This window comes from Schistocerca piceifrons, chromosome 9, assembly GCF_021461385.2.
Source record: "Schistocerca piceifrons isolate TAMUIC-IGC-003096 chromosome 9, iqSchPice1.1, whole genome shotgun sequence".
Taxonomy (NCBI): Eukaryota; Metazoa; Arthropoda; class Insecta; order Orthoptera; family Acrididae; genus Schistocerca; species Schistocerca piceifrons.
Window position 1 is genome coordinate 48,739,852 of NC_060146.1, and position 16,588 is coordinate 48,756,439.

Consider the following 16,588-nt stretch of genomic DNA (forward strand, 5'->3'; position numbering starts at 1 on the left):
ACCGCTTCCAGTGATTTACCACCTATGGCATAATCGTACTGGAATGGATTTCTGCCCCTATGTATGCGCATTATATTACATTTATCTACGTTTAGGGAAAGCTGCCAGCTGTCGCACCATGCATTAATCCTCTGCAGGTCCTCCTGGAGTACGTACGAGTCTTCTGATGTTGCTACTTTCTTGTAGACAACCGTGTCATCTGCAAATAGCCTCACGGAGCTACCTTTCTTCTGCACCTTTTCCCGCAAACGCTCAGGGATACATTTATAGTATTCCTGGTTAATTGTCTGTCCTCCAAGGATAAATTCATGATGCGCAATACCGGTAGAATGGAAAAAAGTCACCAATATTGTCTTTACCGTCGACCGACTATGCCGTGCTTTTTTAGGTCGTGGTGAACCTCGAGTCTTCCACTGCAAACACTGCATTTTGGTTCCTGGATCATATCCATATACATATACATCACCTTTAATTAACCTATTTAACAAATCTGGGTCATTTTCAGTCCGATTAATCAGTACTTCGCACACTTCAAATCGGTATTGTCTATGGTCACTTGAAAACACTTCTGGAATGAATTTAGCAGACCCTCGACACGTGTTCAGACCTTCAGTTAAAATTGCTTGAACTGCATAGAAACTTAAATTAAGTTCATCAGCCAAGCCTACGATCGGAGCGCACTAAGTCGCCAACTTTCAGAACATTTTCATTCGTTTTTGAGTTGGAAGGACATCCGGACTGTGGTTCATCTTCAAATGATTTGTGGAGATTTTTAAATCTGTTTAACCAGACAAAAACATTTGACTGGCTCATAAAATTATCTCCAAAAGCTATTTTTAATAGTCTGTAAGCCTCAGAAGCTCATTTCTCGGTTTTAAAACAAAATTTCACACAAATTCGTTGCTTCGTTTTTACGTCCATTTTCACACAGACAGAATCCGGAAACAAGCCTTAACAGACGCGCACTCAACCAGCTGCTACAACGAACTGAATAAAGGCAACGCAGTTTCCTGTCAAAGGGCGTTCAAGGACAAGGCAATGACTCGCTTCCCACCCTCCGTGTACCTGCCCGCCAAACCAGTAAGCAGTAGCAGATCCATTCTTAAAACTTTCCAATCACACTTTGTACTTCTAGCACGATGGGGCGCCAGCCATTTCAGCTTTGCTGTTGGGAATCATCAGACAACAACCGTCGAGGATCAATGAATCAGGCGAGGTTGCCATGGGGATCGTCTGCGCAGGTCACCTTACCTCACGTGCCCAGATTTCTTCCTCTGGGAGTACATGAAGCAGCTGGTGTTTGAAACCACTGTCGAAACAAAAGAAGACCTCGTCGCTAGAGTTGCCATCGCTCCTGGTACCATTTCGGACATGCCAGGACTCTTCAAATGGGCGCAACAAAGGTTTGACGATGTACTGCATGCATACAGGCCAATGGTTACGCATTCAAGAAGTTCCAGTGAATGCTCCTGTTGTAATTAACGTGCTAAACTACTCTCTGTGTAAGCTGTCATCCGAAATTACATCATGAACTAAACGTATCGTAACTAAATATATTTGTCTCCATCTTCTCTGCTTTCTTTATTAATTTGAACAAATAGTTTTGGAACATCCTGTATATTATAAACAAGTTTTCCAGCTGTAGCAAAGCCCGGCTGGGTCGCTAGTTTACTTACTTGCTTACTTACTCTCCTGGCCTCACAAACCACAATCGGTTTTTGACCCAGTCAAAACGTACTTTGTTCCAAGTATCTGAAGTACCTTGCCCACCTGGTCTCTCCATCTTATTTTCGGTCTGTAAAGTCTTCGTCCTTCAGGTATTCTCTCTGACACTTCTCTCATTGTCAGTCTTGATCCATTATTTTCTGTAAACGTGGACAGTCCATCTTAGTCCCGTTGTCTTGGCTTCTGCAATATCTATTTCATTACATACCTCTCCCTGAGCTCCTTGTTCTTTCTTCTTCATCATTCTCCTTCCTCAAAAATCGGTGCTGATACTTTCCGCAGGATTTTATTTTCAATAACCTTTTATCTTTTTGTCTGTATACCTTTCTATTCTCCATATATCTCCTCCATACAGTTTTATACATCCCGGCTTTGGTTCCTCTTGAAATAAATTTTGGATGACAGTAAATCGTGTAGTGAATATGAGACACTATGGATGCCTCTTTGATCATCGCTACTATTTCTTGTTTCTCATAATTTCTGTTATTTGCTTCACCCCCCCCCCCCTCCCTGCCCCCATATATTTCTCTTCTACGACTTCAAACACTTGGTTATCAAGCCACATGATTTCCCATCTTTTTGTCTCTTAATTCCTTCCTAACCTCAAAAGTTTTGTTTTCTAGTCATTTACCTCAAATCCAACATCCTTTGGTTTTTTTTATATAGCGAGGAAGTATTTTCAGGTCATCACATTTTGAAAGAATAATGCTAAATCATCGGCAAAGGCTATTACATTCAGTTATATTCCCCCACTTTTTCTTTCTTCTGCTTGACTTCTGCCTCGAATGCTTCCAGTGTCATTAAGTTGATATTCCATCTCCTTGCCTGACTCCTGATTTTAGGTCAAGAGCCATCGAATGCTCTCCGTCAGTTTCCACTATCCCTACCAGTATACCTTTTAGAAGATTTGTAATCTTCTTTGATATTGCATTTTCTTCCATATCTTTCCTGTGTTTGTGCTACCGTACGCCCTCTTAAAATCAACTGGCAAATTTGACCATTGTTGTATTCCTAGTAATTTGATATGATTTCTTTCCGTAGAAAAATCGGTGATGGATCGATCCTCCTCGTTTCTCATCTACTGTATTCTCCTCTTTTAAACACAGTTCGTCTTTGCTTGAGACTCTTGGAGAACACTTTTTTTTTTTTTGGTCATCAGTCTACTGACTGGTTTGATGCGGCCCGCCACGAATTCCTTTCCTGTGCTAACCTCTTCATCTCAGAGTAGCACTTGCAACCCACGTCCTCAATTATTTGCTTGACGTTCCCAATCTCTGTCTTCCTCTACAGTTTTTGCCCTCTACAGCTCCCTCTAGTACCATGGAAGTCATTCCCTCATGTCTTAGCAGATGTCCTATCATCCTGTCCCTTCTCCTTATCAGTGTTTTCCACATATTCCTTTCCTCTCCGATTCTGCGTAGAACCTCCTCATTCCTTACCTTATCAGTCCACCTAAATTTCAACATTCGTCTATAGCACCACATCTCAAATGTTTCGATTCTCTTCTGTTCCGGTTTTCCCACAGTCCATGTTTCACTACAATACAATGCTGTACTCCAGACGTACATCCTCAGAAATTTCTTCCTCAAATTAAGGCCGGTATTTGGTATTAGTGGACTTCTCTTGGCCAGAAATGCCTTTTTTGCCATAGCGAGTCTGCTTTTGATGTCCTCCTTGCTCCGTCCGTCATTGGTTATTTTACTGCCTAGGTAGCAGAATTCCGTAACTTCACTGACTTCGTGACCATCAATCCTGATGTTAAGTTTCTCGCTGTTCTCATTTCTACTACTTCTCATTACCTTCGTCTTTCTCCGATTTACTCTCAAACCATACTGTGTACTCATTAGACTGTTCATTCCGTTCAGCAGATATTTTATTCTTCTTCACTTTCACTCAGGATAGCAATGTCATCATCGAATCGTATCGTTGATATCCTTTCACCTTGTATTTTAATTCCATTCCTGAACCTTTCTTTTATTTCCATCATTGCTTCTTCGATGTACAGATTGAAGAGTAGGGGCGAAATGCTACAGCCTTGTCTTACACCCTTCTTAATACGAGCACTTCGTTCTTGATCGTCCACTCTTATTATTCCCTCTTGGTTGTTGTACATATTGTATATGACCCGTCTCTCCGTATAGCTTACCCCTACTTTTTTCAGAATATCGAACAGCTTCCACCATTTTATATTGTCGAACGCTTTTTCCATGTCAACAAATCCTATGAAAGTGTCTTGATTTTTCTTTAGCCTTGCTTCCATTATTAACCGTAACGTCAGAATTGTCTCTCTCGTCCCTTTACTTTTACTGTATGATAAATAAAGGCTTCTACATTTTCTGCCATCTTGTTTAATCTCCTTTTTATCAACTTGTAGTATGATGGATTCTTTCCAATTAGCTGGCATGCGTTCTTCGTTCCAAATGTTTGTCACGAGTTTTTGTACCGTTTTTCATTTGCATCTCCTCCATTTTTCGAACTCTCCCTGCAGTCGGTGTCCGGTCTCATTCATGCTTTTCGGTGCAACTGTAGCATCTACATTCTGATATTTACATCACTCCTCTATTTCTCGACTTCCATCTTCAGCATTTCAAACCTACTCAAGCTAGTTTAGCATTAATATTGAGAATGCTAAACTGAAAGTTACTATTAACTGGGGCGGCCGGTGTGGCCGTGCGGTTAAAGGCGCTTCAGTCTGGAACCGCGTGACCGCTACGGTCGCAGGTTCGAATCCTGCCTCGGGCTTGGATGTGTGTGATGTCCTTAGGTTAGTTAGGTTTAATTAGTTCTAAGTTCTAGGCGACTGATGACCTCAGAAGTTAAGTCGCATAGTGCTCAGAGCCACTATTAACTGAGCCCAAATATATCTGGTAGTACAAAACGTAGTTCGTACTACTGTACAATAAAAGGTGACAGATCGCACACTATCATTATTAATGCAGCATTTTCTGCCATTTTATCTGAGCACAACGACAATGTTGCTGTTTTTACGGATGGATCGAAACAAGGGGGTTCCGTTGGTTGCTCTGCTGTTTTTCCGGATCGTGTCCTCAAGGTCCGACTGCCTCAGACTTTTACTGTCTTTGATGCAGAATTGTCTGCGATCTTGCGGGCACTGGAGCACTTGAGACATTCCTCCTGTCCTAAATTTCTTGTCTGTTCCGATTCACTCAGTGCCCTTCACTCATTGCAACGTTTGTATCCGGCAGACAAAATAGTCCAGACCGTCCAGGATGCCCTCTTCAGACTACAGCGACTGGGAAGGTTGTAGATTTATGCTGGGTTCCTGGGCATGTCGGCATTGCTGGGAATCAAAGGGCAGATCTCGCAGCCAGGGAGGCGTGTCTCGCCCCACAAGTATCTCAGTGTGCTATCCCCTTGCACGCACTCACCTCGCTGTTGAGCTCACGAGTCATGCGTCGGTGGAAGGGTGAGTGGCTGGAAGTGACTGACAATAAGCTCCGTATAGTCAAGCCCACAACGCGTGTGTGGTGTACTTCCTTTCAGCCCCATCGACGGGACGAGGTTCTCCTCACGCGGCTTCGAATAGGCCACAGCCCTATGACGCATGGCTTCCTGCTCCGGCGGGAGGACCCTCCACTGTGTGGTGCTTGCGGCGTCCAGGTCACTGTGCGCCACGTTTTATTTTCTGACCAGCGGGCCGCGGATGACTTGCCAGCGGACCTGCCATCTCTTTTAGGCAACACTCGGACGAATGTGGTTAAAGTTTTAAAGTTCTGTGCCATGTCAAATGTTTTTACAAAGATTTTAGGGAGAGGATTTTAATTTGCTCACTGTGTGACAAGCTCGCCCATATTTTATGTAAGTGGCCAGCCAATGACAATTTTGTGTGGCATTCTTGTTGCTATGTTTTCCGTTTCCTTCGGTTTTACTTTCTTATGTAGTATTTTCCTTCTTTTCCTGCTTTCTTTGAGTGTGTGCTTTAGTTTTCTTAGGTCTGTCCACATTCGTTCCTTTTAATGTGTGTCAGGGCGCTGATGACCTCGATGCTGAGCGCCCATAAGCCGCAACACACACACACACACACTCAACTTACTAAAACAGATGTGTGGCAACACAATAAAAAATAACCAGTAACATTTATTAAGAATTATGACGCAATGTGTTACTTACAGTTTGACAATTATTGAACTATATGAAATAAAATTGTCATAACTTCTGAACGCTTTGCGTTAGGATGTTCAAGCCGCACGGTTGGCCGCGGGGATCACAGGAATTAGTATGCCGTGTATGGTTTGGTTTAGTGACGAAGGCCACTTTCATTTGCATGGGTTCGTCAATAAACAAAATCGGCGCATTTGGGGGACTGAGAATCCGCATTTCACGATCGACAAGTCTCTTTACCCACAACGAGTGAATGCGTGTGTGATTTGCAGTGTCCAGTCGCGGAACAATCGTTGGTGACGTGAAGATTTTTGTAGCTGGTTTCATCCCTATTACCCAAAGTGACCCTTATTTCGACAAGATGTGGTTCGTGGAAGATTGAGCTCGACACCATCGAAGCAGTGGAGTGTTTGATGTCCTGGAGGAGCACTTCGGGGACCGCATTCTGGCTGTGGGTCACCGAGAGGATGGTGGCATGGATCTCGATTGGTCATAGATATTCCTACACTTCAGCGGGTCATGTGGAATTTCACTATTTGTCTTTACCACGTCAACACCATTGATGGTAGGCATACCGAACATGTCATAACCTAATTCCGAATATCTGTAGTGACGTTTACATGTTGAATAAAGTGTGTGCACCCCGTAGTTTGTATCTAATTTAGTGTTTTTTTAATTGTAGTTCAATAATTGTCGCCTTGTAACTTTGTTACAGTTAGATGCCTGGCACTGGGTGTTCTATACGTAATACAAAGAGATCTAAATGCGTTTGCTGTGTGTTGGCAGTCTGTGACATTGTCACTACGGCTAATCGTAATTACGCAGACACTCTTCGTTAGCCGGCCGCTGTGGCCGAGAGATTCTAGGCGCTTCAGTCCGGAACCGCGCTGCTGCTACGCTCGTAGGATCGAATCCTGCCTCGGGCATGGATGTGTGTGATGTCCTTAGGTTAGTCAGGTTTAATTAGTTCTAAGTCTAGGGGACTGATGAACTCAGATGTTAAGTCTCATAGTTCTTAGAGCCACTTTTCAACTCTTCGTTAACAGCCCTATTTTTCTATAAATACCGACAGCTAAGCCAAAATTTTGTCTTCTCAGAGGAAGGCATGACATGGCGAGTACACTACTGGCCATTAAAATTGCCACACCACGAAGATGACGTGCTACAGACGCGAAATTTAACCGACAGGAAGAAGATGCTGTGATATGCAAATGATTAGCTTTTCAGAATATTCACACAAGGTTGGCGCCAGTGGAGACACCTACAACGTGCTGACATGAGGAAGGTTTCCAACCGATTTCTCATACACAAACAGCAGTTGACCGGCGTTGCCTGGTGAAACGTTGTTGTGATGCCTCGTGTAAGGAGGAGAAATGCGTACCACCAAGTTTCCGACTTTGATAAAGCTGGGATCGTAGCCTATCGCGATTGCGGTTTATCGTATCGCGACATTGCTGCTCGCATTGGTCGAGATCCAATGACTGTTAGCAGAATATGAAATCGGTGGGTTCAGGAGGGTAATACGGAACGCCGTGCTGGATCCCAAAGGCCTCGTATCACTAGCAGTCGAGATGACAGGCATCTTATCCGCATGGCTGTAACGGATCGTGCAGCCACGACTCGATCCCTGAGTCAACAGATGGAGACGTTTGCAAGACAACAACCATCTGCACGAACAGTTTGACGACTTTTACAGCAGCATGGACTATCAGCTCGGAGACCATGGCTTCGGTTACTCTTGACGCTGCATCACAGACAGGAGCGCCTGCGATGGTGTACTCACTGACGAAACTGGGTGCACGAGTGGTAAAACGTCATTTTTTCGGATGAATCCAGATTCTGTTTACAGCATCATGATGGTCGCATCCGTGTTTGGCAACATCGCGGTGAACGCAAATTGGAAGTGTGTAATCGTCATCCCCATACTGGCGTATCACCCGGCGTGATGGTATGGGGTGCCATTGGTTACACGTTTCGGTCACGTCTTGTTCGCATTTACGGCACTTTGAACAGTGGACGTTACATTTCAGATGTCTTACATCCCGTGGCTCTACCCTTCATTCGATCCCTGTGAGCCAGCCGGATTGGCCGTGCGGTTCTAGGCGCTACAGTCCGGAACCGCGTGACCTCTACGGTCGCAGGTTCGAATCCTACCTCGGGCATGGACGTGTGTGATTTCCTTAGGTTAGTTAGGTTTAAGTAATTCTAAGTTCTAGGGGACTGATGACCACAGCAGTTAAGTTCCATAGTGCTCAGAGCCATTTGAACCATTTTTGATCCCTGCGAAACTCTACATTTCCGCAGGATAATGCACGACCGCATGTTGCAGGTCCTGTACAGGACATTTTGGATACAGAAAATGTTCGACTGCTGCCTGGTCAGCATATTCTCCAGATCTCTCACCAAATGAAAACGTCTGGTCGACGGTGGTCGAGCAATTGGCTCGTCACAATACGCCAGTCACTACTCTTGATGAACTGTGGTATCGTGTTGAAGCTGCATGGGCAGCTGTACCTGTACACGTCATCCAAGCTCTGTTTGACTTAATGCCCAAGCGTATCAAGGCCGTTATTACAGCCAGAGGTGTTTGTTCTGGGTACTGATTTCTCAGGATCTATGCACCCATATTGCGTGAAAATGTAATCACATGTCAGCTCTAGTATAATATATTTGTGCAATGAATACCCGTTTATCATCTCCATTTCTTCTTGGTGTAGCAATTTTAATGGCCAGTAGTGTATTTAGTGCACCACATGATAGGCAATCCAACCTATATTATCCACCTCGGGTGCAGGAGACGTGAGTTGGTTTGCATATTTTAAGATGCATGAATTATTCTCTGTATAAGTTTTATTACGCCCACCCTCTACCGGGTGCTCTAAAATTCCCCTTACAAACTTGTAGGACTTGTAGAAGGGACTGAGTGGACAATAAAATGAATGAGAACCCATGTCGTTTCCCACAACGTCCGGCTCTATCGCGTACCCTTTTCGCCGCAATTACGCAATGGCTTCGAGAAAGGGGTGCTTCACTGTCAGCAGGTGTGACTGTGGCGCTGAGAGGAGACGCTGGACGCCCGTAGTGGAATTGGAGTAGTTTGGGAAAACTGATTAGGTTTCCTTTTCGTTTCATTGGTTATTAATGTGTGAAATTTTAAAACAAGTAATGTTCTGGGTCCCGCCTCATCAATTACTTGCACACTCACGTTCAGCAAGAGAGTAAAACCTTGAACCACTGGAGACAGGATGGTCATGTTCATAGGACATGTACATTAGTATGTTTTGCATAAATGATCAGCATGTGTCAGCATGTGTCCTGTTGCCTAGTAGACACAGGGTAAGCATGTGCTTTGATAGCTTGTTCCACACGTGATGGAATCGATGCGTATCAAGCGCGAGTGGCGTCCTGTGGCGTAGCCATTCATACTGCATTCACCTGTTGCCAAAGTTCATGTGTGGTGGTTGGCATGGGGTCACAGCGCTGCATCAGTCGTTTCACCATATTCCGCACTTTTTCGATTGGCGACAAGTGTGGTGATCTGGCGGACCAGGGCAAAAGGCTGACATCCTGTGAAGCCACCAAGGCAGGTGTTCGTTCAGCAAAATGTGGTCGTGCATTGTCTTGCTGAAAAATGGTGTATGGGGTGTTGTGAGGAAAGGCTACGCCTACAGGTCGCAGGAAGTCATTCACGAGGGTCACACTGGTCACACTGCCCTGCACACCCATCGGTTGTGATCTGTGGCTGTAGCCAGTAGCACCCCACATCATAAGAGCCTCAGTTGGAGCTGTATGTCTTTTGCGAATGCCCTGTCTGTAGCGAACCAAAATGCGGCCATCATTTTCAAACAAACAGGACCTGGATTCGTCCAAAAACACTACAAGAAGCCATTGCCGTACCCATTGACGTCGTTCCGTACTGTATTGCCCTGTAGCATATTTCTCCACGTTCGTCAAAGGCAGCCAGAAAAGCGGGTGATGCGCACTTAACCCGTGCGGTAATAAACGGCGACGGTCTGCCACCCCTGGTAGTGTACGATGTGTTACAATGTTTCACAGTTGCGCCAGAACCGATAAGGACGCAGATCTGTCCTGCAATGCCATACGGATGAGATGGGATGGCCTGAGTGGTTCAACCTGACCCATCTCGTTTTATTCTATGGCCTTCCGTGAACCATTCTGCACACAACCATTGCATTGCCGAACACTTCGTCCCACACGAGCATCAATTTCCCGGATGGATGCATCACGTACTCTCATGCCAATAATGCACAACCTTCCAAACTCACTGATTTGGCGGTATGGTTCATGCATATGTCTGCTCAAGTCACACTAGTCCATTACTTTCGGCCTACAGTCACAACGAGAGCTGTAGGCACATTTCAAAGCTAATCATTTCTACAGAATATACTAATGTACATGTCCTGTGAATATGAGCGTCGTATCTCTAGTCGTCTAGCCTTGGGATAGCCAGCCCTGACAAAACTCTACCATCTCGTGAGCAAGATGTATGAGACAGGCGAAATACCCTCAGACTTCAAGAAGAATACAATAATTCCAATCTCAAAGAAAGCAGGTCTTGACAGATGTGAAAATTACCTATCAGTTTCAGAACTCACGGTTGCAAACTACTAACATGAATTCTTTACAGACGAGAAGAATTCGACGTCGGGGATGATCAGTTTGGATTCCGTGGAAATGTTGGAACACGTGAGGCAATACTGACCCTACGACTAATCTTAGAACATAGATTAAGGAAAGGCAAACCTACGTTTCTAGCATTTGCAGACTTAGAGAAAGCTTTTGACAATGTTGACTGGAATACTCTCTTTCAAATTGTGAAGGTAGCAGGGGTAAAAGATAGGGAGCGAAAGGCTATTTACAATTTGTACAGAAACCAGATGGCAGTTATAAGACTCGCATGAAAGGGAAGCGATGGTTCGGAAGGGAGTGAGACAGGGTTGTAGCCTATCCCCGATTTTATTCAATCTGTATATTGAGCAAGCAGTAAAGGAAACAAAAGAAATTTTTGGAGTAGTAAAATCCATGTAGAAGAAATAAAAACTTTGAGGTTTGACGATGACATTGTAATTCTGTCAGAGACAGCAGAGGACCTGGAAAAGCAGTTGAAAGGAATGGATAGTGTCTTGGAATGAGGATATAAGATGGACATCAACAAAAGCAAAACGAGGAATTAAGTCGGGTGATGCTGAGTGAGTTAGATTAGGAAATGACACACTTAAAGTAGTAAAGGAGTTTTGCTATTTGGGGAGCAAAATAACTGATGATGGTCGAAGTAGAGAAGATATAAAATGTAGACGGGCAATGGCAAGGAAAGCGTTTCTGAAGAAGAGAAATTTGTTAACATCGAGTATAGACTTAAGTGTCAGGAAGTCGTTTCTGAAAGTATTTGTATGGAGTGTAGCCATGTATGGAATTGAAACGTGGACGATAAATAATTTAGACAAGAAGAGAATAGAAGCTTTCGAAATGTGCTACAGAAGAATGCTGAAGATTAGATGGGTAGATCACATAACTAATGAGGAGGTATTGAACAGAACTGGGAAGAAGAGAAATTTTGTGGCAGAACTTGACTAGAAGAAGGGACCGGTTAGTAGTACATGTTCTGAGGCATCGAGGGATCACCAATTTGCTATTGGAGGGGAGCGTGGGGGGTAAAAATCGTAGAGGGAGATCAATACACAAAGCAGATTCAGACGGATGTAAGTTGCAGTAAGTACTGGGAGATGAAGAATCTTGCACAGGATAGAGTAGCATGGAGAGATGCATCAAACCACTCATTGGACTGAAGATCACAACAACAACAATCTCTAGTCGTTCAAAGTTCTCTGTTTTTATCAGTACGTGAGGATAAAAGTGATCACGTAACCAATATGTTTTCAAACGGTTGTAGCATTGAAATGGTACGTTTCCGGACATGGGCTCCAATTCAAAAGATTATCCTCTCCGTCCCCTCTACAAGTCCTAGAAGTTTGTAAGGGAAATTTTAGAGCAACCTGTATAGCTTCATACACTCATGCTCATAAATTAAGGATAATTGCAGAATGTGGTGCCACACAACATGGTACCACACAAAACTGGCGCTAATTGCATAGGCACATAGGGAACACACACGACACAGATCTGTAAGTCCACGGTATTGGTGATAAGTTCACACAACCGTCCCGAAATACGTGTGCTACAAAACGCCACTGTTTCCTGCGCATGTACCCCGACATCAGGATCAAGTGGTGGAGCAGCTGCTGGGGTATAGCCTACCATTCTTGCACCAGTGCCTGTCGGAGCTCCTGCAGTGTCGTAGGGGTTTGATGACGTGCAGCGTCGACATGGACCATCCAAGGCCTGCTCGATGGGGTTTAGGTTTGGAGAACAGGTAGGCCACTCCATTCGCCTGATATCTTCTGTTTCGAGGTACTCCTTCACGATGGCAGCTCGGTGGGGGCCGTGCGTTATCATCCATCAGCAGGAAGGTGGGAGCCACTGCACCCCTGAAAAGGCGGACATACTATTGCAAAATGACGTCCCGATACACCTGACTTTTTACAGTACCTCTGTGAAGGACATGCAAGGGTGTACGTGCACAATCATAGTCCCACCCCATGCCATCAAACCACGACCTCCATACAGGTCCCTTTCAAGGACATTAAGGGGTCGGTACCTGGTGCCTGGTTCGCGCCAGATGAAAACCCGGTGAGAATGACTGTTCAGACCATACCTGGACTCGTCCGTGAACGTAACCTGGGACCACTGTTCCAATGACCATGTACTGTGTTCTTGACACCAGGCTTTACGGGCTCTCCTGTGACCATGGGTCAGTGGAACGCACCTTGTAGGTCTCCGGGCGAATAAACCATGTCTGTTCAGTAGTCTGTAGACTGTCTGGAGACAACTGTTACAGTGGCTGCGATAAGGTCCCGAGTAAGGCTACCTGCAGTAACCCGTGGCCGTCTGCGGGCACTGTTGGTGATATATCGGTCTTCTTGTGATATTGTACACTGTGGAGGTTCCATACTGTACCTCCTGGACACGTTTCCTGTCTGCTGGAATCGTTGCCATCATCTTGAGATCATACTTTGTGGCACACGGAGGGCCTGTGCTACGAACTGCTGTGTTTGACCAGCCTCCAGTCACCCTAGTATCCTACACCTCATAACGTCATCAATACATGTTATTTTAGCCATTTTCAACACACACCCACCATCAGAACGTCTGAAAACGTCTGCACACTTACTCTCTGCACCGCACTCTGACATGCACCAACACACCTCTGCGTATGTGGACTGCTGCGAGCCCCACCGTGCGACGACCGCAGGTCAGATGCACCACATGGTCATACCCCGAGGTGATTTAAACCCGCAAACCGCCCACCAGAGTGCTGTTTCACCATGTATCAGTATTATCCTTAATTTATGAGCTTGAGTGTAGATCAGCCTCCTTATCGAAGTTCAGGGTTTGAGAAGTGAACCCTGGTTCATATAGTCGACAGCTTTGAACGCTTCACACATCACCTTGTGTTTCAGCCCCATGAAGGACCTGACGGCTCTCCATCTGCATTGCTGGGGCGGTCTGCTCAGGCCCAGGCTGGGTTCCAACTGCTGGCTTTGGCGCACAGCCTCGCTATAGCGCTGGTGGCCGGTGCTCTCACAGGTACGTACAAAAATCACACACACACACACACACACACACACACACACACACACACACACACTCTGCCTAGCATCTGTCTGCTGATAATCCGTATAGTTACGTGTTCATATTTTAGACCAATTATCCGTTGCCAGCCACTTTGAGTAACTGCTTCCTAAATAGGGTTGACCACTTGCAAAATGAAATTAGTCACCCTCAGAACACCTCAACGTAATACTGTGTAATTCCTGGGTGCCCATCAGCGGGAAAGTGCAGTTAGCTTGTGCTACGTGCCATTCGGCCCTTTTACGTTCTGCCCCCCCCCTGTGAACTTCTTGACCAACTCCTCCCATATGCACTCACATACACAACTATAGCATAGGCTATGGTCCATCTAACTGCCTGTGTGCCAGCAGTTTGCCCACCCCTGCCGATCTCTGCCCATGAGCGCCTGGCTGCTGGGTGCGTACTAGAGATGGGTCGTTCGCGAACTAACGAGTCGAAAGGAACGGTTCACAAAGATGAACGGAACGAATTCTAAGGAGCGGTCTTTCATAATTCACTTCACTCGCGGCTTTCTACACTACTCGCCATTAAAATTGCTACACCAAGAAGAAATGCAGATTCATTGCACAAATATATTATACTAGAACTGACATGTGATTAGATTTTCACGCAATTTGGGTGCATAGATCCTGACAAATCAGTACCGAGAACAACCACCTCTGGCCATAATAACGGCCTTGATACGCCTGGGCATTGAGTCACACTGAGCTTGGATGGCGTGTACAGGTACAGCTGCCCACGCAGCTTCAACACAATACCACAGTTCATCAAGAGTAGTGACTGTCGTATTGTGACGAGCCAGTTGCTCGCCCGCTGTTGATCAGAAGTTTTCAGTTGGTGAGAGATCTGGAGAATGTGCTGGCCAGGGTAGGAGTCGAACATTTTCTGTATCCAGAAAGGCCCGTACAGGACCTGCAACATGCGGTCGTGCATTATCCTGCTAAATGTAGGGTTTCGCAGGGATCGAGTGAAGGGTAGAGCTACGGGTCGTAACACATTTGAAACGTAACGTCCACTGTTCAAAGTGCCGTCAATGCGAACAAGAGGTGACCGAGACGTGTAACCAATGGCACTCCATAACATCACGCCGGGTGATGCGCCAGTATGGCGATGGCGAATACACGTTTCCAATGTGCGTTCACCGCGATGTCGCCAAACAAGGATGCGACCATCATGATGCTGTAAATAGAACCTGGATTCATCCGAAAAAATGACATTTTGCCAGGTTCGTCGTTGAGTACACCACCGCAGGTGCTCCTGTCTGTGATGCAGCGCCAAGGGTAACCGCAGCGACGATCTCCCGAGCTGATAGTCCATGCTGCTGCAAACGTCGTCGAAGTGTTCGTGCTGATCGTTGTTGTCTTGCAAAACGTCCCCATCTGTTGACTCAGGGATCAAAGAAATGGTTCAAATGGCTCTGTCCACTATGGGATTTAACATCTGAGGTCATCAGTCCCTTAGAACTTAGAACTACTTAAACCTAACTAACCTAAGGACATCACACACATCCATGCCCAAGGCAGGATTCGAACCTGCGACCGTAGCGGTCTCGCGGTTCCAGACTGTAACGCCTAGAACCGCTCGGCCACCCCAGCCGGCTGACTCAGGGATCGAGACGTGGCTGCACGATCCGTTACAGCCATGCGGAGAAGATGCCTGTCATCTCGACTGCTAGTGATACGAGGCCGTTGGGATCCAGCACGGCGTTCCGTATTACCCTCCTGAACGCACCGATTCCATATTCTGCAACAGTCATTGGATCTCGACCAACGCGAGCAGCAATGTCGGGATACGATAAACCGCAATCGCGATAGGCTACAATCCGACCTTTATCAAAGTCGGAAACGTGATGGTACGCATTTCTCCTCCTTACACGAGGCATCACAACAACGTTTCACCAGGCAACGCCGGTCAACTGCTGTTTGTGTATGAGAAATCGGTTGGAAAATTTCCTCATGTCAGCACGTTGTAGGTGTCGCCACCGGTGCCAACCTTGTGTGAATGCTCTGAAAAGCTAATCATTTGCATCTCACAGCATCCTCTTCCTGTCGGTTAAATTTCGCGTCTGTAGCACTTCGTCTTTGTGGTGTAGCAATTTTAATGGCCAGTGGTGTACTAATAGTTCCCGGAATCGGGAAACGGTCGGTCTCGTTCCCGAACGACACGTCGGCCGGTCTCGTTCCAGCCTCGGTCCCGTTCCCCTCTGTCTCGGTCTCGCTCGGCCGCACTCGTCCGTCTTCGCGTGGCCACTCGTCGCAGTTCTACTGCCGACTGCTCATAGTTAGTTCAGTATCCAGGTGCTCGTTTCGTTCGCTGCGCACGCCCATTCTAGATCTGTCTCAAACCTTTTTTGAACTCTGAACTTCTGGTTCTTCTCGTATTCTATTGAGCGTCCACGACTGGTAGTTAAAATGTATTTTATGATTACGTAAATTACATAAAAATTACGTTGTATGTAATACATACATATTTTCAGGTAACAAAACGACGTATCAGCTTATTTCACTATTTCGATAACAGCAGAAGAAATACTTGTAAAAAGGCAATATTTTTTGTTATTAGACATGCAAAGGACGCACACTAGTGGCCATTTTCCTTCTTTTTTTTGATCCAGTGTAAAAGAGCATGTTCATTGCTATGGAAGGCAGACCGACTTACAACCGAATGAAACCCGCGCTTCGTAATCGAGTGTATGGTGTCACATTTTGTAGAGAGAATATGATAACTCCTACAATATTATTTCAGTCGTACAGCACGAAAAATCGGCCCCTAGTACTAGACTGCTCATTGTCGCTTACCAATCATCTGTTCTTTCGAAGTTGTTTGCATTAGCTTATCTGTCATTTCTTCACTGCCTAATTATTACATGTTTATTTATTCTGCTCGTAGCGGTCAACAAATCGTGCGTAATCGGCGAGCAGTCTGTACTCGGGGCCGGGTCTTTCGCGCGCCACCTTGTATTATTTCACTGCGATCAGCCACATGACGCTGCAGTTGGCTAAACGAGACGTTTTTCAGAATCACGAAAATT

The 16,588-nt window shown here is 45.6% G+C and overlaps 1 protein-coding gene across 2 annotated transcripts in view; it reads left to right on the top strand.

The window, feature by feature from the left end:
* Positions 1-16,588, top strand: part of LOC124717158 (ammonium transporter Rh type B) — a 220,662-nt gene that overhangs the window by 190,804 nt on the left and 13,270 nt on the right. For both annotated transcript variants that reach the window (XM_047243928.1, XM_047243927.1), the window contains exon 9: positions 13,386-13,512. In XM_047243928.1, the coding sequence (XP_047099884.1) occupies positions 13,386-13,512 (127 nt within the window). The remainder of the gene's footprint in view (positions 1-13,385; positions 13,513-16,588) is intronic.